General features: G+C 47.6%; 1 protein-coding gene across 5 annotated transcripts in view; it reads right to left on the bottom strand.

Annotated features, from left to right (window-relative positions):
* Positions 1-23,158, bottom strand: part of AMBRA1 (autophagy and beclin 1 regulator 1) — a 174,721-nt gene that overhangs the window by 8,265 nt on the left and 143,298 nt on the right. For all 5 annotated transcript variants that reach the window (XM_065881380.1, XM_065881382.1, XM_065881381.1 and 2 more), the window contains 4 exons: positions 22,957-23,111; positions 9,358-9,497; positions 2,062-2,154; positions 587-780 (listed from right to left, as the gene is read on the bottom strand). In XM_065881380.1, coding sequence (XP_065737452.1) covers positions 587-780; positions 2,062-2,154; positions 9,358-9,497; positions 22,957-23,111 — 582 coding nt within the window. The remainder of the gene's footprint in view (positions 1-586; positions 781-2,061; positions 2,155-9,357; positions 9,498-22,956; positions 23,112-23,158) is intronic.

The following is a 23,158-nucleotide window of genomic DNA, read 5'->3' on the forward strand; positions in this document are numbered from 1 at the left end:
GGCCAGCGCAGAGGCAGGGCGGAGCTGGCTGAGCCACACCTGCAATAGGTGAGAGGAAGGGGGTGACTGCGTGCCAGGCTGCAGTCAAAATGGCCATGAAGCAAGGGTGTGTGAGGGCCTCACCTGTGGCAGTCCCGACTCCGCCAAGCTGGCGGCAGGGGGAGACAAGCTACACTGTGGGGTGGTCCTGGAAGCCCGAGGCCTGGGGTGCGTGTCTCTGGAACGAGAGCTCACAGCAGGGAGCCTTCTCTATCTAGATGATTCTCTGTGCTCTCTCTCCGGAAGAACACCCTGGGTCCTCCAAGTTTTAGAGGATAAGGAGATCAGGGTCCTTGGTGGGACTGAGCAAAGCTGTGAGAGCAGCTCGGCTTGCCGGAGCAGTGACCCAGATCAGGGGAATGACCTTCCTGCCCGAGAAGGCACCACCACGTGAGGGGCACTCACCCTGACGGTAGTGGTGCTCGCCCTGCACCAGCTGTCCGTGTGGAGGGGCCGGGAGCCTCAGGGAGGGGTGAGAATGGTCCCAGCCCCCACTCCACGCCACTCTCCCGGCCTCATTTCCCCTCTAGTGTTACATGGCTCCTACCTTCACCAGGACCTGAAGCTGCTGTCCCCGGCTCCTGGATCTCCCTCTCTGTCTGTGTTTCGGCATTCTGCAGCTGAAGGGCCAGGGTCTGGGTGCCCTGAGATGTCACTGAGGTGGTGGGGTTCCGGGGCTGCAGCCCAATTGCATTCATGAGGCCCATGTCTCTGTCTGTCCTCCATGTGGCTCTGCTGGTGCTACGGAGAGAAAGGCAGAGCGGAGTCGGGCAGGGCTGGGGACAGCACACCACACACAGCTCCGCGTGCTCCATGCCAATCCCCAGGGCACAGCCTGGACCAAGGCCTGCAGGCTGAGAGGCCCGCTCCCGCGGCTGCCTCCCGACGGCGGTGAACTCGCCTGTGTCCTTTCTCCTCCAGATCAGTCCACACCCCGGGACAATGAAAGGAGGCGCAGAACCGTCCAGTTTTGCAAACCCAGCTGGTCCAGTCACTCAAACAACGAGGGCCTTTCTGGGGAGGTAGAGATGGCTGATCTTAAAAGACGCTTCCTTAGATTCGGGAAGCCACTAGCTGAGCTCCACGGGAAAAAGGGTGAGCAGCCCAAGAGGGCCCTTTCTCTCTTTAGCTTTTCCTTCTTTCTAACTATAATGCTGACAAGATTCCAGTTTAAATTCTTGGAACTTCCACTGAATGTCCACTTTGGAGGAAAAGCACCAGGACTCCTGTGAGGCTGCTCTGGGATCCTCTTTTGGGGCCTTCTGAAAATAGACCCTTAAAAGCAGGGAGCGCCAGCTGCCAATGAGTAAGGCCCAGGCCCCAAGCTATACGCCCCCTTCCTTGGGCATTTCCTAGGCACTGACCCTCAGGACAGCTCAAGCTGGCAGCAGAGGGAGCCCAGGACTTTCAAGACAGTCACCAGCCACTCCTATTTGTAGCTGCTTCTGGGGATTACTCCTCCGGCTGTGCCCTGTACTCCCTCTAGGAAGCAGTGATTGCTTTGGCTTTATCATTGACCCAGGACTTTTTCTCAAAATGTTCCAGTCTTCGTTAATGAATTAAGTGATGAGAGGATCAGTACCAGGTTCCTACTCTCTCACTTGCTCCTGGGGAGGGTCTGTCCCAGGGCTGCAGCTCTGGGCAGCTTGGACCCTGAGGCCTGGGTCATGTGGGAGACTGCCCACAAGCAATTTCCTAGGGAGGGCATCCCTCTCCAGTGTCCACTCCTCTCTCCTCACCGCAGCTCGCCCAGATATCATGCCAGAATGAGAGGGCTAGACGGTATCCTAGCCTGTCTTAAATCAAGGCTCTGAGGGCAGAGGTTCTGTTCTCTTTCTAAGCCATGAAACACTCTTCTCGAAAAAAATCACATGCAAAAGCTCAATGCATGAAGCAGATCAAAGAGGAGCTGCTCTGGTTGAGGACGGGCAGCTACAGAGCCCTGGAGCACAGTCTGAGGGCACTGCTCCAGAGCCCACTGGTTGCAGAAGGGAGGGCGGGCCTCCTCTTTCACAAACTCACCCAGGCCTCTCACTGCTTCGGCTGCTGGAGTGAACAGTGAAGACAGTCTCATTCAGCTGGTCCCAGTAGTACTCAACACCAGAGTTTAAGGCCCTGAAAATCAGTTGGGAAGGAGAAAAGGTGGAAGGCATTAGATACGGAACGGCCAGAACTCCTTGCAGTTCCCTCCTTCCTCTCCTGGGGCTGGGCTGAGGCCAGGACCAAAGATATTCCTGCATCAGGATGTTCAGTGTAGGGCAGACCAGACAAATCTCCAACAGCCCCAAAGCCTGGAGCGGTGGCTTTAGCCTCTTCCATCCCCCAGAGCCTAACTGGCTCCTCTTTGGGGCTAAAGAAGAGCTAAAAAATAGCCATGCCAGTCAGGTAGTGAGTTCTGCGTGTACGTCAGACATATGAGAAAGGAGCTAAGATGGCCCTGGAGACACCAGGTGCCACGGACAGCCCTGTCTAAAGGGCGTGCTTAGTGCTCAGAAACAGAGAGTGCAGGCTCTCACCATTGGGTCTTCCCTACAGCCACGGCATCAGGAGAAAGGAAAATGAGGGCACCTTGACATTTTTACTTTGCCTGGAGCTCAGAAGTCTAAGCAGGAAAAAGCTCCCGCTGAGCCAGAGAGGCCCACATCTCTTTCTATTCTGGCCCTAGAGGCTCCTTTGCCACGTAGAGGCTGGACAAGCAACTGGGAGAGCAGAAGATGACCCGGGAGGGCTCACAAACTTCTCCTGGGGGAGGGAGGAGAAAAACTGCAGCAGCGATGGGCTGGACTGCTGACAGCACAGAGAAGAGCTTCTATCCATCAAGTTCTCTGGGCTGCCAATCTTCTCCTGGTTCCTTCTTTCCCTGCAATGGAGTATCAAGCAGTTTCTTCCAACCTCACGCAGGCAAAACTGCCAGAAGGGAAGCAGTGGCCTCTTATCTTTCTATACTGATGTGCCACCTCAGGCAGCAAGCCTGGCTGCCAGTGGTGGGTCCCAAAATGCAAGACAGCTACCTAGCACCAATCACATGGTTGAGGGTGGGGTGCTGCTGACGGTGGTGAAGGAAGAGGGATAAGAGTTGGGAAAGAGCTGTCTTTGAGCCCTTTGATGAGAACTCCAGTGTCTATGTAGAGATTGTAGGAGATACTCAAAAAATCTAGCTCTGCTCCTAAGAGGGACAGGGCATGCACATGTGCTTGAAGAGCTCTGCTATAGACTGAATCCCCCACAAATTCACATGTTGAAACCCTACCCCCAAAGTGACTGTATCTGGAGATAGGGTCTTTAGAAGGTAATTAAAGTTAAATGAAGTCATAAGACTGGGACCCTAACCCAAAAGGACTCTGGCCTTATAAGGAGAGAGAACGAGATCTTATTCTCTTTCTCCATCATGTGAGGACACAGTGAGAAGGTGGCTGTCTGCAAGCCAGGAAAGGAGTCCTCACCAGAACTCAACCATGCCAGCACCTGATCTCAGACTTCTAGCTTCCAGATGGTAGAAAATAAATTTCTGGTGATTAAGCCACCCCGTCTTGAGCTGACTAAGAAAAGCTCCAACGGAAGCCAGCTTTTTAACCTAGAGGCTGAGGTCACCTTCCTTTAACGACAGAACTTCTTCAATAAAGAGCAAACAAATGAAAGTCAGTGGGTTGTGAGGATCAGCCAGGAAAAGATGAGTTGTGGGGGGGTGACGTAAGGTGATTCCTTCCTAAATGTGAGGATTGGATAGGGTAGGGGCCTGATGGGGCCTGCACGGTGAGCGACTGCATGTCAGGAGGCTGTGCTACCTCAGGTGAAAGGAAACGGGCCTAGGCACTGGGACCCCAAATCCATCACTAGAGGGGCACTAAGATTCTGGGGATTAGGCTTTACCTGTGGGAAAGAGCCATAGCCAAACAGAAGTACTCTTCCTCTCCCTGTTCTGGACTAAACCCCTCCCAGCTCCTCTTAGAGGGCAGATTTGGTGTGATCTTCAGACGAGCCCTCTGAAAGAACATCAATAAAGAATTAAAGTTCAGGGTAACAACACCTGCGGTCAGCCCGGGGGCCAGGACTGAGGTCAGCACCCTGAGCCAGGACACCTCAACCCGAATCTCCGCCACTCCCACAGCTGCACAGGAGGTGGCGGGCCATGTTTCCTGGATCTCAGTGAGCTGCTGTTTCTCCTCGAGACCACAGGGAGCTGAGTCACCAGATACTCAGCTATTTTTGTGAGGGTTGTCTGAGAACAACAGGGCATTGGAGAGCAGAGGTGAGAGAAGACCTTACGTGAGGGAAGAGGCAAATGACCAGAAACAAAAGCAGAGGCCCCCAGAAAACAAAGCCACCACTGCAATTTTTGATGAGCAAATCTTGGCTGCATGAGGCACCACATGAAGCCAGCTGCCAGGGAGTCTCTGATTTACAAACTTGTCAAGATTTATTGACAGGTGGCAATACCACATGGGTCCCCGCCAAATCCTTTGTCTGTAATTCCTGCTACCCAGGGCTGGTTAGTGACAACAAACTGCTCACACCAAACCTATACCAAACCACGTATTGCATGACCAGGCACCTTCCTTCCCATCTCAGAGAAAAGTCCACCTGAAGGCACACTCTCTGAGCTGCGACTGCCAGCATGATGCTGATGGTCAAAGAGTTCCTCCAACACTTTCCATCTGGCAGCATGTGCCATCAGCTCCAGGCTATGAACTCTGGCCATTGACCGAGGATATCAACTGCCAAACAGAACAGGAGTGATGGAGGCTATCAACATCCTATTCCATTCTCCCCCCCAACCCCAATCCTCTCTATTCCCCACCAAGAGGTCCAATTCCAGCCATGATTTGTTCTACCTTCTATGGTCAGACCAGCTTGACTATGACAAGCTCATGGATTTGGTTGAAATTCCAGGCACTGTACCAAGGAACAGAGTTGAAGATACCCTCTCTGGCTAATGAAACTCTAAGTGTTCAATATTCAGTGTTGCTTATTTCCATCTGTAAGCTAAAGAACAGTCCCGGGGCTTCCCTGGTGGCGCAGTGGTTGAGAATCTGCCTGCCAATGCAGGGGACACGGGTTCGAGCCCTGGTCTGGGAAGATCCCACATGCCGCAGAGCAACTGGACCTGTGAGCCACAATTACTGAGCCTGCGCGTCTGGAGCCTGTGCTCCGCAGCAAGAGAGGCCGCGACAGTGAGAGGCCAGCGCACTGCGATGAAGAGTGGCCCCTGCTTGCCACAACTAGAGAAAGCCCTCACACAGAAACGAAGACCCAACACAGCCATAAATAAATAAATAAAAATATAAAAAAAAAAAAAAAAAAAAAAAAAAAAAGAACAGTCCCAACCCTCTCCTTCCTCCTTGGACCTTAGGGAGGATGAATGAGTCACCACTGTTTGCTCTAGGTTCTTCCTGGAAGCTAGACAAACACACAGAGGGGTGAAGAAGAATGAGAAGGCCAGTCAGGGTCAGCTTTCCTGGCTTCCTTCAACAGCCTCTGTGAGCTGTGCTTCTGGTCTTGGTTCAGTGACTCCTTACAGCTGGGACCCTTGGGGCTCCCTGAACACAGCTAAGAGCCAGCCTGGCTTCCTCGGTGGTGAAAACGCTCTCACACAGAACTGCCCTCCTCGGCAGTGAAAGCACCGAGTCCTAACTTCTGGACCACCAGGGAATTCCCCCCAGCCTACTTTTCTTCTGACATGAGTCTCTGAATTCTGTCTTCTGAGCTGACTCTCAGAGGTCTTCCCAGCACCTCCCCACCCCGCCGTTTGTAGGGCTGATCTATGAGACGAAGTGAGCAAGCAGCCCCTCACATCAATCTGGCACTTCATACCCACCCTGGTTACTGGTGGGGGGGCTAGCTGGGCTGGCGGACAGCCAGAGGCATAGGAGCAGCTTGGGAGGGGTGGCGGGTCAGAGAGCAAAGCAAAGGAGAAAGGAGCATCTCACTGCTGGGAGCGGGGGGGACACCAGGCTATCAGCCACTGAAATGGCTCTGTATATGGGTGGAAGGGCCAGTGGTCCATCTCCTCACCTGTCTTAAGAATTTCTGTGCCTGGAGAGATGGAGTGTTTCCTTAGGCTTTTTTCTACTGTCAAGTGGGGTTTTAATACCTTCAAGAGATGCCCAAGGAGCTTGTTACCTATGTCTCTGTGCTTGGAGAGAGTGCCAAGGCTAAGACAATGGAGGAAAAATCAAGAATAGGATTGAAAGCACAAAATGTGGTAAAGCTGCCTGTGCCTGAGACAAAGGCAGACAACCACCTGTTTTGGAGGGAGGGCTGTAATCTTGGCCCAGCTGGCTGGCTGGCTGGCTCATGTGCCCTTGGGAATGGGTGTGCCAGGGAGCTGCATCACGCGGGGCCAGGCAGCAACCCTGAGCTTCTACTTCCCTATTTATTTGTTCTCCTCGTTCGAAGCCGGAGATCACTCAGAGACTGTTAAAAAAGATGTACATGTTCTCACTCATCCTCTCTGATTTCCCACTGCATCAATCACCTGACCCACTTAAATGCCTCAACATGATCCAGAGCTACATTCTTCACCTGAGGTCTTAAAAGAGTTACAAAATTGTGTGTTCTTGCGGTATATTCTTCTGTGGAAGAGAGTATGTTGCTTTCGTCGGAATTCTAAAGGGGTTTTTGATTGAAAAAACATTAAGAATCAGCTACAGGAAAGAGCTCTGGATCGGAAAACTGGGAAGGCTCATTTTGTCACTGATCTGCTGGGAGACCTCGGGTGAGTCTAAACTTACTTACCTGAATATTTTTCATAGTATTTCCTGCCTAAAGTACAGAAATGAAGGTGACTGAGAACTGGAGAAGCTTTGGACAACTTGGGACAAAGTCATGTCCATCTTAATTTTATATGGTACCCTTAAACACTGGCTCTAAGGTATGGGGCATTTACCCACATGACCCAAGAAATCAGAAGAAACAGCAACACCAAAAAGGCAGGCTCAACTAGCTCTGAGTCCAACACAACTTGGTCTGTGATGCGGTGCTGTTCGCTGTGTCAAACATTAGTGCTATCTTTTTTCTTTTTTTTTCTTTTCTTTTTTTTTTTGTGGTACGCGGGCCTCTCACTGTTGTGGCCTCTCTCATTGCGGAGCACAGGCTCCGGACGCGCAGGCTCAGCGGCCATGGCTCATGGGCCCAGCCGCTCCGCGGCATGTGGGATCTTCCCACACCGGGGCACGAACCCGTGTCCCCTGCATCGGCAGGCGGACTCTCAACCACTGCGCCACTAGGGAAGCCCGTTAGTGCTATCTTGTCATGGAAGAGACTTGAGTTGCTGGTGGGTAAGAGAACTCCCCAGGCAGCTCAAGACGGCTCCAGCTTGCTGAGACGGTGGATGCTGAAGATGACATATGGGGAGAAAAGAGAGGCCAAAGCCAGCTTCATGTCTGGCTGAGATGTCTGTGACTCACACCAAGTATGTAGGCTGGGGTTGTAGACATAAAAGCCTTGTGGGGCCATGACAAATTGGGAGCAGAGACACTGCCTCTGTAAGAGCAGATCGCTTTTGCAAGAGAAGGGGCTGGGAGTCTGGTTGGGACAAAGGTTAGTAGCTGGAGCCAGGGACAAGACAACAATGCTAAGGAAGGCTGTCTTGGAGAAACAGGGGAAGAAAGGCCTGTAACTACAGTGTTGGTAAGAGTGAAATTATAATCCAGAATTCTTTTCCAGTTTTGGGAAAGATGCCTATTAGAGTCCTCTTATGAATTTCTAAGAAAAGAGGAAGAGGTAAGATAATGTGCTTTGGGGAAAAAGAAATCGTTCAGGGAAGACTGATCCTGAGACTACGGACAGGCTCGGGGGAGGGCAGAAACGGACAGATAAAGCACCTGGGTTAACAGTGGCACAGTCGTGAAAGAGGCAGGCTGTGTTCTGGAGAGGCACCAGGAGCTACTGAAAGGGGCTCTGTGGACACTGAGTCTGAAGAGAGTGTAGCTGGCAGAATCAAGCAGTCTCCCAGCCCTAAGAGCCTGACTAGGTCAGGCTGAGACAGCAGCTTCCCTTTGGAAGGGGCTCCAAAAATTCTAGGTGGAATAAAAGAGCTGTCATCAGAACCAGGTTTTCTTTCTCCTGGGCCACCGACCTAGCTCAGCTGACAAGGGCTCAATCACCAGTCACCTACCAGGCCACAAGAACTGACCCAAATACACACTTTAGGAAAAATCACCAAGGGCCCTATCAAAAGGCAACATGGACACTCCCAGCAGCCAGAGACCCTACCAGACCAGCCACACCGTGCGTGTTCTGTGATCTGCAGGCTACCCTTGGAGAAGACTCTGCACCAACTGAAGGACAACATTAGGACGGCCTGGAGGCAGAAGTGGCATTTAGTCGGCTGGAACCCCACAGTAGCCCACGCAGCAATCAGCCTGATCTGCACTGAAGTACAGAGTTTCACCCTCCCCACCTGGCTGGGTCTGGAAATTGATGACAGACCTGGCTGATTCCCAGGGTCTTGAGTGAAAGGATACCTGAACAGACCTCTCTCCTCCAAAAAGCCAGAGGAAGGGGAGAAGCGAGTGTCATCAGGACTTAAGACAGAGATGCTTTGGTTCCCTGTCGCCTCCTACCCCCTACTTCAATCAAGACCAGTTAATTATCATTTTTATTCTAAACTAAGCTTTTCAATCTGCCTTCACTATTATGAGCCAGAACCCCAAGCAGAAAAGAAAACAGGCAGGACACAGACAGAGCCAGGCTGTCAGAGATCCATAGCTTGACAAATTAGGGCTTTAACAATATTCTATTTCCAATTTTGTTTCTTAAGTTAATGTCTATGGCATTTACACAAACCTGAGACCACCTGTTGAATTTTTCAAAAAGGGTTTAGAAAGGAATCTTTGATATCTATGCTTTTGCCTGCAGGGAAACTTTACTATCACTAGGAAACCAGAGAACGAGGGAAAACAAAGAAAAAAAAATACTGCCTTAGATTTAAAAACACCTAATAACTATACCAGTCTTTTGAAGATTTTTGGAATGGAGAGCTAACCTTACCATCCCCTAGGTGAAAAGGACACACTGAGGAGTGACGCCGAGAACGAGTCAGGCTCTAGCAGAATTTCCCATCTAGAAGACCCCACCTCAGCGGGGGTGGTGGTGGTGGTGGTGTGATGAATTGGGACATTGGGACTGACATATATACACTAATACGTATAAAATGAATAACTAATAAGAGCCTGCTGTATAAAAAAATAAATAAAATTAAAAAAAAAAAAAGACCCCACCTCACTGGCCAGATCCACAGGTGAATGCTGATGACTCCAGTCCTCAGCCTGGATGACCCCCTGAGTCCCCACCCCGCCAGCCCCTTGAGCCACTCACTCTGGTCGGCAGATCACCAGGTCTCCTTTGTTGGTACCATAGGCCAGGCCGAGCCCTGGCTCGGGCAGCCACCGGGCAGAATTGATGCTGACATGTCTCCGCTGGTCAGCAGGCATAGGATAAAGGACGTTGAAAACTCTCTGGGTGAGGAAAAAAGAGGGAAGAAAAGAGAATGGGAGGAGAAACAGTCTGTTACCAATAATTACAAAATCCAAGGGGAACAAAGTCCCTCCTATAGCCTGAAGCAAGTTAACCACAGGGAAGAAAAGAGATGGTTGGACTGGGAATGGGATGACTCTTAACATATATCTGAGAACTTGGGGAAGCACAGGGGAGGGTGGGACCCTCTTACTTCAGGTGAGGGCTAAGGACTGTCAGGAAATACCAGGGGCATACTTGGGCCCTTCTGCATGAAGCTTCACTATGCTCTCCTCATAGCCTTTAACATTTCTCACTTCATCACTTTTAAGGTAACCCCCTGGAAAGCCCCATGCAGAGCCTAGCACACCAGGAAGGACTGCCCCAAACTTTCCTCTGACCAGACCAACCAGTGAGAGCCAACCTCCACTGGTAGTCCTGTTACCATGGAAATCACAGCACTCTTCACTGCAATGGGGAACTGAAGGTGATAGGGGGGCGGGAGGGGGTGATAACATCAAAGAACATTCTTAATTCATCTAATTAAAAGCAATGTTAAAACTGCTATTGTTAAGGAAACCTAAAAGGTGCAATAAGATGTAGGAAGCAGGGCAGATGGGAATCTTGAACACACACGTATATGATTTCTTTCTAGCTTATATAAATCACCATTAAACAGATCAGTTCCATTTTTCAAAGGGAGTCTCCTTTCATTAGTCTACATCTTTCCAAAGCTACTATTTTCTCAGGGGGCAGCTTAGCTTGTCTCAGGTTGGGCTGAAGGTGATATCTGGCTACTGATCTACACAATGTTCCAGAATCGACTTTAGTCAGAGACAGGTGCAGGGCAGTGGAAGAACGAAGGGCATTATTTAAGAGTTAGAAATATCTGGGTTTGAGTCCTGGCGTCACTGTGTAACAACTTCTCTGGATCTCAGTTTAAAGAGACAGCACCAGGCTTCCCTGGTGGCGCAGTGGTTGGGAGTCCGCCGGCCAATGCAGGGGACATAGGTTCGTGCCCCGGTCCGGGAAGATCCCACATGCCGCGGAGCAGCTGGGCCCGTGAGCTATGGCCGCTGAGCCTGCGCGCCCGGAGCCTGTGCTCCGCAGCGGGAGAGGCCACAACAGTGAGAGGCCCGCGTACCACACACACACACACACACACACACACACACAAAGAGACAGCACCAACACTCAAATAATAGGGGAGATTAAAAGAAATGATGTATATAAAATGCCTGATGTGGTGCAAGCTCATAAATGGTAACTCTTGTTATTATTACCATGAACTTGCATCTGGGGCTTAAAAAAAAAAAAGAAAAACACATCATCAGGCCCTATGAAAAGGACGTGAGGCTGAGAATCTATAAACTGGAGTTTTAGTCAATACGATGTTTTCTCTTTTAGCCTCTTCAGGTTTTTATAAAATAAGGATGAACTTCATCTGTCTTTACCTGTCCCTAAGGGTTGATGGAAGGGGAAAAAATGAGAGAACAAATGAGAGCGTGATTTAGAAAGTAATATTAAAAAATGAATTCAGGTCAGTATAATAATATTATTTTTCTGATTATCCTGATGAGAGACCCTGCTCCCCCAAAAAGGTAAATACTGAGCTAAGGGTCCACACCATTTACAGAAATCAAGTGATAAGAAGTCCTGCATTTGGGAACTTGTTCATGTGCCTTGGGTAGCTATCTGAAAGGCCTTTACCAGGACAGCCTCTGGACTAGAGAAGACAGCGGCACGTGTGCTCGATGTAATGACACACACACAGAGAATCCTGTTATAAAAATTCCCCAGCTTCGTGGTGCTGAGAAATGTGCCTGGGCAGCTTATAGCACACTGCTGGAACAGCCCTGTTATGGTCCTGAGGTCGAATGGGTCTGTTACAAATATGGAACTGGCTCTGGTTTGAGGCATAAGACAGACTGCCCCATGGCTGCTGCTGCTGCCTTAAGAACCTCCTACCTCCTATGTCCTCCCCATATGACTCAACTCCAAATTTAAGAATTAACCAGGGCTCCTTAAATCTTTGGCCTGAGGAGACTACTGAAAAAGAGTCCAATGAAGTTTACGAATTTCTAAACTAGTCATCCAGAACATGCTTGCCTGACCTTTGGATAATCCCTTCCTTACACGTACATACCTGGCAGGAGCCTGGAATGAATTCATGGCTACTCCTCTCCATCGGCCTCACTACTGGCTGACTGTCCACAGAGATGGCAATGCCAGTCTTTTCCCCTTTGCACCTAATCAACTCTTTTCAGGGGATGGGTGTGGGGCCTTCATCCTTTCTCACAGAGGTTTTCACTTTTCCAGAAGATAATCAATGGTTTCTGTCCAACCTATTGGCTATATGGTTAAATATGACTTGATATACAAATCAAAAGGACAAAGTGGCTGTGATCAGACAACTGTGGCTGGGATCACTTAATCTGTTAAATTTTTCTTCTCCCAAAGGTCAGATAATATAAGTTGGGGATACACCCAGAGTTCAGAAGGGATGTGCGTTAATTTCAGTGGGTTCGATGAGGGGAGCCTTATTTTTTGCCTGTGGCAGTTCTAATGGGATTCACAAGAGTCTCCCCTAAAATCATAATGATTCATTATTGCAGGCAATGGGCCAGAAGGGCCAGAGAAAGTGGTCTTGCAAGAAGGGAGACAATGCAGTTAGTAAATCAAATGCTTTGAGGTTGCGCTGAGTGTTTTGACCGCGGTCTCACAAGAATAAGGATTCTTTTCTAGAAATGTTCCAGACCAGGAAAGAAGCAAACAAAGCCTCTCACACGTCACAAATTTACCTTTTATAGTCTGTTGCTGCAGAGGGATTAACAAGCAAATACTATCAATTTGCTTCTAAGTACAGGAATTTGCTCTGGGGACAAAACCATCAAGAAGCCAGTATGATGGGTGACCCAGCTTAGGTGAGACAAGGTCAGAGCAACTGGAGAGAAGTAATTAAAGGCTGAGACCCCTAGACCTTGCTACACAGATATTCACAACCTCCATGGCTATAGGAGTCATGGGGTATTGATTTGTCCTCCGACTCTGGCAGCTCCCCACCCTGCCCAAGTCCTTAAACAGTGTTGAAAGGGCAGCTCCCAAGAGCCCATCTCCTCCAGTGTTTGGGTATTAGGCTAAATCCTGCTTTGTGGCAGGAAGCCAGAAAATGCCACGTGAAGATCAGTAGCCTCCAGAATTCCTGATAAGCACTTGCTTACTTATCACACTCTAATGTGGGGGTGAGAAGGAAGGAGATGACAAGGAGATGACACAGAGGATGCAGGATGGGTAGGATCACTGATTTACAGGTTCTGAGAGGTCATCTGATCCAATGTTCCTATTTCACACATGCCTGGAATGAAAGGACCCTAGGGGAATGAGAATCTGGCCCATTTGGAAAACCACCCAGAGGTATAGTTTCCATTCCTTTCTCTGGCCGCAGTTTAACAGCTCTGAAAGTACCTCACGGACAGGAACTACTCCTCACAATTAGCCCTAGAGACAAGACAATACTGGGCAACAAGTTCCCCAATGCTGACAGATGGCTATAGCTCTGGCTACTCCCAAACCATTTATGGTTTCAGCCATCAGTTTTTCCAACCCAGTGACTGGGTGATCTGTGAGCCTCCTCCCAGATTTCAATGGGGGCTGGCTCCATAAACCCAAAGTTCATCAGCACTGACAAGAAAGAAGATCCGAGACAGTAAAGGAAGCTCTGGTCTTTATTTTAAGGCACTCCAAATATATCTCCAGTAAAACCTTCCTTAACGCTAGTCAGGTGCCCAGAAGCTCCCTGTCAGATGTTAAGGACAAAGCCGGGGACCTGCCAAAAATGCCTCCCCCTCTCTGACAAAAGTGACACCTTATGAAGCTACACCACCAAACTCCATATACTGGAGGAGGATTATCAGGTTCTGGGGTCCCTTTGTGGGGCTGGATACAAAACCTGGCTGATTCATGTTTGCAGAGGCCTGGTTTCAACCTGTCTCCAGGGCAGCTATTCCCTGGTAGATGACAAATGCTGACAGAAACCCCCCTCCCCAGGCAGGCTGTTCTCATTTCTGTCTAACATCTGTGAAGGGAATTGGGATCAATGAGCTAGAAGGAACAAATTTTTTAGAGTCAGTGCAGTCTCAGCATGTCAATAGGGAATGAGTCAGGTCACCAAGATCTTTACAGTTCTAAGGAGTGGGAGAAGATAATTCCTCTACTTCAGGGGTCCAAGACAATCTCTTGTACCACTTGCCTCTATCCCTCAAAGTCTCTAATAGGAAGTAGGAACAAAAGAAAACAGTTCCCAGATCAAAACTAAAAGCGTCTTGTTTCTTGTTCAAAGATAGACAGGAAAAGAACGAGAGGTAGCCAGGGGAACTCAGTGGGAAACCTTCCTCTCCATCCTTCTAAAATTTAGAGGAAAAATGTATTGCTGCCCTCAACAAGATGCTTTCTTTACTACCACATGTCAATAAAGCTCACACCATTAGTCCAAGTAGCAAACTGCATTGCTCAGATCAGCCCAAATAAGAAGCTAAAAGAAAAAAAACTTTTGCAGTTTTCTTGTTTACATTTGGGAATCTCATTATCCTTAAAAGCTGGAACCTTGCCACTGTGGCAAGAGGTCAAGTGCGGTCGGCAGATCTCCCTTGTTTTAACCAAGACAATGAAAGCTGGCTGAAGGAAGAGGACAACTGGAAACTGAGGCCAGAAGGACCATGAGAGAAGTCGCAAGCCAAACGGGCTTTGAGGAAGAAAGGACTTGTGAGGAGGAGAAATGCCTTCTGGGTCGTGATGAGAATCAAGGGAGGCTTTAAGCTTTTAGAGAGGGTTACTAGAGGAGAATTAACTCTCTGGAAAGAGGAAAAAACATCAGTGGAAAGCAGATGCTAAGAGACAGCTGACCTTTTCATTGGAAATGGATGGCTACACTTCTTGTCACAGGCTGAGAAATGCACACATCCCAAAACAGGCAGGGGGAGGGATACTATAGTCATCCTTTTTTTCTTTTGGGTTGATTTGCTTAGATTCATCAATTACTGGAGTTTCTTCATCCCTAGGAAAATGTGATTGTTTTTCAGAACCTTTAATTTCTTTTACTGTCTCTAAGCCTTCTTTATATTCTACTTTGGAGTTTAGAACTCACAGAATGTTGATTTTAAAGTGGTTATTTAAAAACAAAAATCGGAATACCAAGTCACTTTACTTTCCAGACTCTTTGTTCAGTTGAAGCAGGAACAAATCTGCCTAGAACACTCTTGTTTAAACCAAAGCTCCCCCAGCAGAAAAGAAGCGCAAACAGCTCCTTTTCTTATCTCTTGGGAACTTGTTGCCCTCCTCTGTTCCTGATAACCTGATGCCTTGTAGTCATTTCCAGCCAATCTCCTGTGATTTGTTGAGACCTAGAAACTTTGTCTTATTCACCTGTTCCCCTCAAAGAGATCCCAAGGACAGTCAGAGAACAAGAATTTTATTTTTCAATCGGCCTGATGCTTTCCAAAGTCCATCTCTGGCTATTAGGATTGAAGCACAGAGATTACTTCAGTTGAGGGATCTACTTCTGTGCTAAATCAAATACCAAGGCACTCAACGCTCCTGGAACTCCCAGAAGTTAAAATAATTGCTTCCTCCTGTGCCCACACCTCTGTGCACAGCACAAGTTCTTGAACTTCCTCAGTTTTCTAAATCTCAAAGGAAATGGCCAAATGAGTAGTTGTTCTAGATATTCAGCTCAGATAAGGGAGTCTTTCAATATATTCATACACTTTACTTGATCCATATTTTTTTGAAAGAAGAAAGCTCAGGACGGGGGTTAAAATAAAATACTTTCAGCTTCTACAAATGCAGAAGTTGGTTCTCCTACCAATTCTTTTTTTTTAAAAATAAATTTATTTATTTTATTTATTTATTTTTGGCTGTGTTGGGTCTTCGTTGCTGCGCGCGGGCTTTCTCTAGTTGCAGCGAGCGAGGGCTACTCTTCGTTGCAGTACGCAGGCTTCTCATTGCGGTGGCTTCTCTCATTGTGGAGCATGGACTCTAGGTGCGCAGGCTTCAGTAGTTGCGGCACGCGGGCTCAGCAGTTGTGGTTCACGGGCTCTAGAGCACAGGCTCAGCAGTTGTGGCACAAGGGCTTAGTTGCTCTGTGGCATGTGGGATCTTCCCGGACCAGGGATGGAACCCGTGTCACCTGCATTGGCAGGCGGATTCTCAACCACTGTGCCACCAGGGAAGCCCCTCCTACCAATTCTTAAAAAACAAAATGTTTTGCCTTTCACTTCTGAAACAGCCACTGGGAATCTCTCACCATTTCTCAGTGCTGTGACTGGAACCCTGAGAAACTCACTGATACTGGGCAGAACTGTGGTCACTAGCAAGACACTCTATATTTTCGTAAGAATTATATCTAATACTTATGTTTAATTACCATTTCCTGAGGCACGTGCTAGGCACACTGATGGTGCTGGTGAGTAGGGGTGTGTGTTCATGTACGTGCAGGGAATACACAGCACACAAGATTTCAAAGCGACATATTCCCAGAACGAATGCTGAGTGCCTCCTGTGTGCCAAGCACAGTGAAGGCTGGGGATACAGCAGTGAAAAGACCCGTTAAGAAGCCAGGTGTCCAGCACGTATGCACCAGGAGAGCAAGGTCCAGATCCATTTTGTTCATTGTATTCCCAGACCTAGCAAAGTACCTGGCCCAGGGTAGGGGCGCAATAAAATTTTGCTGAGTGAAAATAATAAAATGCAGCATAGATTGTGCTCTACTAAAAAGCCATGGAGGAAAGAAAGCATCAAAGTCGGAGGAATCTGTCATGGAAAAATTTGCCTAAATTAATGGCTTTGATTGTAGCTCTAACGTTATTTTTAATTTTTTATTTTGCCCCCTCCCTTCTCTGACAAACTGCATCAGAGACACCCTTGACTTCTCTCATACCTCCTCCCCCTTTCCTACAACATGCTGAAGAAAGGAACTTTTTGAGGATAGATGCTTTGTACCACATCTCAGAACTCAACTTTAAGATAATTGCAGCGGGAGCAGCTTTTACTCAACTGACAAGCAGCTTTAAGAAAATTAATGAGGACAAAATCTTAGGAAGGAGTAAATCATTTCTGACAACAAAACTGTCTCTCTTTTATCCCAATCTCCCCTTGAAGAAATAGTACCCTTCTAGGATACAAAAATAAAATATCTTTATTTTTGGTTTTTGCCACTCCCAAGCCCAGACAAGATTAAGAAGAAGCTCAGTTCCCTTAGATTGCTGGAGAATACTCTGGATTGAACTAGAGTTCTAGGTCACTTTTTTTTTTTTTTTGGCTACATTGGGTCTTTGTTGTTGCGCGCAGGCTTTTCTCTAGCTGCAGTGAGCAGGGGCTACTCCTCATTGCGGTGCATGGCCTTCTCATTGCGGTGGCTTTTCTTGCTGCGGAGCACGGGCTCTAGGCGCGTGGGCTTCAGTAGCTGTAGCACGCAGGCTCAGTAGTTGTGGCTCGCGGGCTCTAGAGTGCAGGCTCAGAAGTTGTAGCACATGGGCTCAGTAGTTGTGGCTCATGGGCTCTAGAGCACAGCCTCAGTAGTTGTGGCACACGGGCTTAGCTGCTCCACAGGATGTGGGATCTTCCCGGGCCAGGGCTCGAACCCATGTCCCCTGCATTGGCAGATGGATTCTTAACCACTGCGCCACCAGGGAAGCCCTCTAGGTCACTTTTGAAAACCAAACTTTTAGAATCTAGGAAGTACTGATGACTGGATTTGATCACAGGCTAAATTCAGGGCAAGGAATAAGCCACAGTAAAGATTATATGTTGAAGAATGGAGATAGGATAAGCCAAAAGAGCCTATGCATGTTAGTTACATAATGCTGGTCAGTGCTGACAGAGCTGGCTACCCATCCCGACCCAGGGTCTAAGCTACAATTTAGTTATGACTAATTTGAGTACTCTGGACACCAAGCCTTTTCTGTGGTTCATTTTAATGAACTTATAATAATAATAATCAGTCATCACTAGGCTGTTCTGTGAAGATGGCTATGAAATTGTATGAAATAAAGAAAGCCAACTAATGTTTCTTTATAACCAGGGTGACACTAAGATATCCATTAATGGGTACCACAGCGGCATCTTCCATCCAAGGATAACAGTGAGTTGAATGTTGGAAAAAGGAACTCAAGAACTACACCTTCAGATGGGGAAGGTCCTGGAGAGAAAGATATTTCTTCTCACTTTTTAAGCCTAAGAATCTCTGTATTCTATAGCACGAAGGCAAACAGGAATGGGATCACGGTTAAGAGCCTCAACAAAGTCAACTGTGGGCAGGCAAGAATTTTAATTAGAATTGGGAAAAAGGCTCCACAGCATTAGTCTTTAAAGTACCATCACTAGGATGCTAGCATATCCAGAAATGCTATGGGCAGGAGGTACTCATCAATTTCTCAACTTCCTGAAAGTATATGAAAGATCTGGTTAAAGGAGCCATAGAAATAAACCAGATGAGATTCCAGAGACAAGGTGAGAGCAAAAAAGAAAACGACAAAGCTATACTGACAGATGAGGTCTAACTGGGATCCCCATGCAGTTGATGATTGGTTCTCAATCTTGACTCAGCATGCAGACTCAACTGGAGGGCTTGGTAAAACAAGGATGGCTGGGCCCTACCCTCAGAGCTTCTGATTCAGCAGGTCTGGGACAGGGCTGAGAAGCTGCATTTCTATTAAGTTCCCTGATGATGCTGACTTAAGTCCCGGGGAATACACATTGAGAACTACTGGCCAGTTAGATATAAGTAGGTTGTAGGTCTAAAAAAAATCTGCTTCCTTTTCCAGCTGCCTAGGACCTACTGAGAATGAAGGGGATGCATATCTTCAGAGCTGGAGCTCTAGAGGGAGAAGGTATACAAGGGGACTGTCTACTACTGAAGAGCAGAACTCTCAGGGTCAAGAAGGGGTTGGGGGAGGCGGGAGAGAAGAGCGGAAGAAGGGGGAGAAGAGGGGGGAGAGAGAGGGGTGGAGGGAGGGAGGGGCAGGCTTTCTTTCCAACACCCCCTCCAAACTAACAATCTGTCTGGGTAATAGTTGCTCAACCCTTGAATACAGTTTCACCACATAGCCACAGAGAAAAAGCTTTCAATAAAATTGACCCTTAAGTATTGATATTTGAGGCTTGGCCTTAAAGAGCACAATGCTGTCCCATGGAGAAAGGAGAGCTAAACTGCTTTCTGTCCCAGGGCTTCTTCTCCCACCCAAGTCCCTTGTCCATCACTTCTGCCCAAACTGCCCCAGCACTGCCTCCCCACCTACACCCACACCTCGACTGCTGACGTTTGCCCCCATTCCTAGGTAAAACAGCACTTATTACAAACTGGAGGCATAGTTTGCTATATGACTATTTCTGGTTTCATTAATAATTTTATATTTTTGTTATTATGCTTTCACTTGGTTACAACCAAAGTTATTACATTGTGTAAGTTACCATAATTTTAGAAGATTAATTGCAGTTTTCTGCTACAATATTGTGCCTTGTTCCAATTAGAAAATGAAAAGCAGAGAGAGAACTCAGGCAGTTTAGTGTTTTGAGAATTCAGCAAAACTTCAGCTTAGCAATCTTTAAATGTCTAACTTAAAGACCAAACAGAAATTAACAAAAAGTCCTACTGGCTCAAGTGTGAGGGAGTCAGATGGCACATAAGACCCTGAGGCAGAGATAGTAGCATATTCAGCCTGAAAGAGCCTTGAATCGACAGACGGAAGGGGGAGATAAAATATGTGCCTAGTCTTATTTTTCCTGATTTGCCAATGATACTTAAATTGGGAAGACTAAGCCTAGCCTTAGTAAGCAGAGAAGGGAAATATCTGAGGACCCTAGATCCTAGAAACAAGGATAATAATTAAACTCAACATGGGGAAGAAAATAATTCAGCACATAGAGATATTCAAGGGAGAACCCTGTAAAGCAACAACAGTTGAGAAAAATGGGAGGTGAAGCACGGACAGCCAAAAAGCTAAGAGTTTTATAGGAGATAGAACACAAACACCACTGTGCCTGCAACAAAATTAGCAAAGGATCAAAGCATCACACATAAAACCACGATAAGAAGTAAACCTGAGACTGTATCTCTGCCTCTGCTGAAGAGGCTGAGGGCAGAAACCTAAAATGAAGAAAGCAGTCATTAAGAACAGCAGTTCTCAAACTCAAGTGCGTATCAGAATCATCTGGAAAGCTTGTTTTTTTTGTTTGTTTGTTTTTTGCGGTACGCGGGCCTCTCACTGTTGTGGCCTCTCCCGTTGCGGAGCACAGGCTCCGGACGTGCAGGCTCAGCGGCCATGGCTCACGGGCCCAGCCGCTCCACGGCATGTGGGATCTTCCCGGACTGGGGCATGAACCTGTGTCCCCTGCATCGGCAGGCGAACTCTCAACCACTGCGCCACCAGGGAAGCCCTGGAAAGCTTGTTTTACAAATACAAATACCCGGTCCCCTTCCTGCCCAATTCTTATTCTGATTTTGGTCTGAAGTGGAGTCTGTATTTTAACAAGGACCCCATGCATTCTAATGCAGGTTGTCCAAGGAGCACAGTTTGAGAAGCACTGATCCAGAGGTCTGAAGAACTGCTTAGAATAAGCATGCCAAGGCGAAGAGCAATTAGCAATTCATTTTTACAGGAGTTTTCATATGGGATTGTGTAAGAGATCATCTCTTGGGGAGAGATGGTCACTTAGTGGGAATTAAAATAAGTTGATGCTCTGGAGGATGCTCTCCTGGGAATGTCTGCCGGCCCAACAATTTCACCTCTCTGAACGTTACCACGGTGAATTCCAAGAGGTAACATCACAGAGAAGGGGGATTCTGGGTAGAAAAGCTCTAGGACAGGCCCAGTACCCACAAATTCCTTCAAGGACAGAGCTTGACATTACAGATGGAGACAGCCACCTATACTTACCTGTGCAAAGAGGGAGATGCTCTACTGTCCCATTAAACCCTCGCTCCCTGTTCTCAGACAAAAATGCACTTCTTGCCTTAAACGGTGGTACAGCACAGCTATCCAAAAAAGCTGGTGTCTTCCCTTCCACCAGTGACTGAATTCAGGGACATGTGCTGAATGCTTTGGTGCCTTTGGACGTAAGGGGCAACCAAGACCTGGAAAACCAGAAACCTTTCTGTAGCACGGGGGTTTAAAGTCAGACTGGGTGGACACAGGGTGAGCAAAACCTTGTTGAGAAGCCCGGATCCTGCCTCTTGTGTGAGAAAAATGCTTCCCAAATGAGAGCTTTCTAGTTACTTCAGCTCCCTCTCCTAAGTGGCAGATGGGGTCTAATGAGAATCAAAAAAGCCCTGCTGGGAATGCTGAGAAGTAGCTCTTGTCCTGAGGCATGCAGCAGCTGGCTAGGTGCCTTGAGCCCCTACACAGCAGACTTCTCCAACTGCATTCCCTGAGCTGACGGCCCCATATGTGACAGCATCTTGGCTCCCGCCCTGGAGCTGTTTGCCTTTAGCCAGATGTTTCTGGCTACTTTTAGAAAAGAGGAACCTTGCTAGGATGGAAGACTGGCAGGCTGTGCCCAAAAGTTGGGCAGGAGCCCTCGCTTCCAGAAGAGGCTGGAGGTCCTCTTCTGGATGTCCAGAAGATGTCCATTAGTGTTGCTGAAATCAGATCCTCTCTTAATGATTAGAAACAATTATTCCACAATTAGGTAGGAAGGGTTAGAAGAACAGCAAGGATCAAGATTCTAGGTGGTAAAAAGCAGACACCAGGTACTTTTACCATCCAAATCTGCTTAAGATAAGAATATTTAAACTAAAATTCACCTTCCATCCTCATTTATCTAGGTAAGAAAATAGGATTGATGAACTTCCTGCAAAGTCCTCTCCCAATCACTCAATGTCAAATATTTCTAGTCACATGGATTCAAGAATCAGAACTTTCCTGTCATTGTGATGTCAAGAGCAGAGAATGCCTTGTTTCTACCCTTTCAGAGGCATGGCAGGACACGATGTCACCCATCAATGGTTCTGCTAGTTACCACCTAGAAACAATAAGGATGCTTTTCTTGAGATTCTCTTTCATTTATTCAGCTTCTCCTAAATGAGAGGTTTCTTATTAGGTATTTGGAGTTCATAAAGATGAAACAGACACGATCCTACTCTCAAGGAGCTCATGGGCCAAGAGAGGAGAACGATGTGGAAATAAATAACTGCAGTTCGGTGTGATGAGTGTTAACACAGAGAGTGTACAGGTACAGGGGTGGCACAGGAGGGAGTGATCAATTCTGTTTAGGAAGGTTCCATAGAAGGGGAAGAGCTTGCAGGCAGTTGGGTTTCAGGGAGAAAAGGGCACTCCAGGTAAAGGTACCCTGGCAAGAGAGAGCCTTACTAATTCAGGGGGCTTGGAAAGTGGCTCAGTAGAGTTGGATAGAAGGTCCTTGTAGGAGACAGGAGGGACAAGAGGCTGGAGACACCACACCTGGTCACCCACTTTCTATTGCTTTGTATATAATGGGTCCTATCTTTAGGGTTTTTTCTTTAAAACAAATGCTTCATATTCCAGGCTGAATTCAACAAGTATCTACATGTGTGGCACTAAATGAGGGACCCCGGGGGATATGCCCCTAAGGAGCTTACACTGAACCTAATTGGGTGGATTAAACATACACACCACACTGCTAAAGAAAACACAAAACAACACATAAACAAGTGCATAAAACTATAAATGGCACAGCATACGTGCTAAGGGAATTCACAGGTTCTTAGATTGAGACCGAGCTTAAACACCATCTAATTAGAGAGGTGTTCAAATGCTCAACTCCCCTTGACAAAACCCTGGCCAAATGAGCACCCATGGGATGTGGGAATAATCTCAGTCAGAAACTAGACAGGTTGAGTCCAGGAGGCCACTAACCCCAGGATGCCCAGAAGGCTTTTATGGCAATACAAGCAAGGACGGCTTCAGACAAGAAAGGGTCCTAAATAGAACATTTCTCTGCTACTGACATGGATGGGACAGTTAAGAGCATAGCAGCTGCCCAAAGTCCTTATCCTCCATCATGATTACAACCTCAGGAAAAGAACATTTCATAGTATACTATTTATCTCTTTTTATAGCTTGCGTCCTGAAAAATTTATTTTAAAAAGAAGCATAAATATTTCATTGGGTTCTCTGTGTATCTCCAGACTAAAGGTTTCATGTTGAGGTAAGGAAGTATTCAGTTTGGTCTTTATGCAAAGATCCTTTCAGGCCTCTGGGGACCCAGCTCATGATTTAGGGTATGAGAAAGCCCCTGCCTTTTAATAGTCCAGAGCTTCCAAAAGTGTGGTCTGCTGGTCATTACTAGGCTGGACTGGAGTCCTTCCTGGCTCCTTATGGGCATGACATCTCTGGTCCTGGCTGGGAGACCACAACCTTGTCCTGCATTACCCTGCCAGCCAGGCCTAGGAGAGCCGCCATACAGTGAAGCCACGAGCAATGCACTCACCCTCATGGAGGTCTCGCCACCATGGGCCTGTTGCAGCCTGAAGACCTGGGCCACCATGTGCTCCGTGGAAGGGTGCAGCAGGATCCTTCGTGAGGCCAAGCCCACCATTACATATCGACCCATCGGGGACAGGCTCACTGAAATGGCATTGGGACCTGAGGGCCAGAAAAACAGAGAAACATCTCCCAGAGTTCTTGCTATT

The sequence above is a fragment of the Phocoena phocoena genome, chromosome 8 (assembly GCF_963924675.1).
Source record: "Phocoena phocoena chromosome 8, mPhoPho1.1, whole genome shotgun sequence".
NCBI classification, from domain to species: domain Eukaryota; kingdom Metazoa; phylum Chordata; class Mammalia; order Artiodactyla; family Phocoenidae; genus Phocoena; species Phocoena phocoena.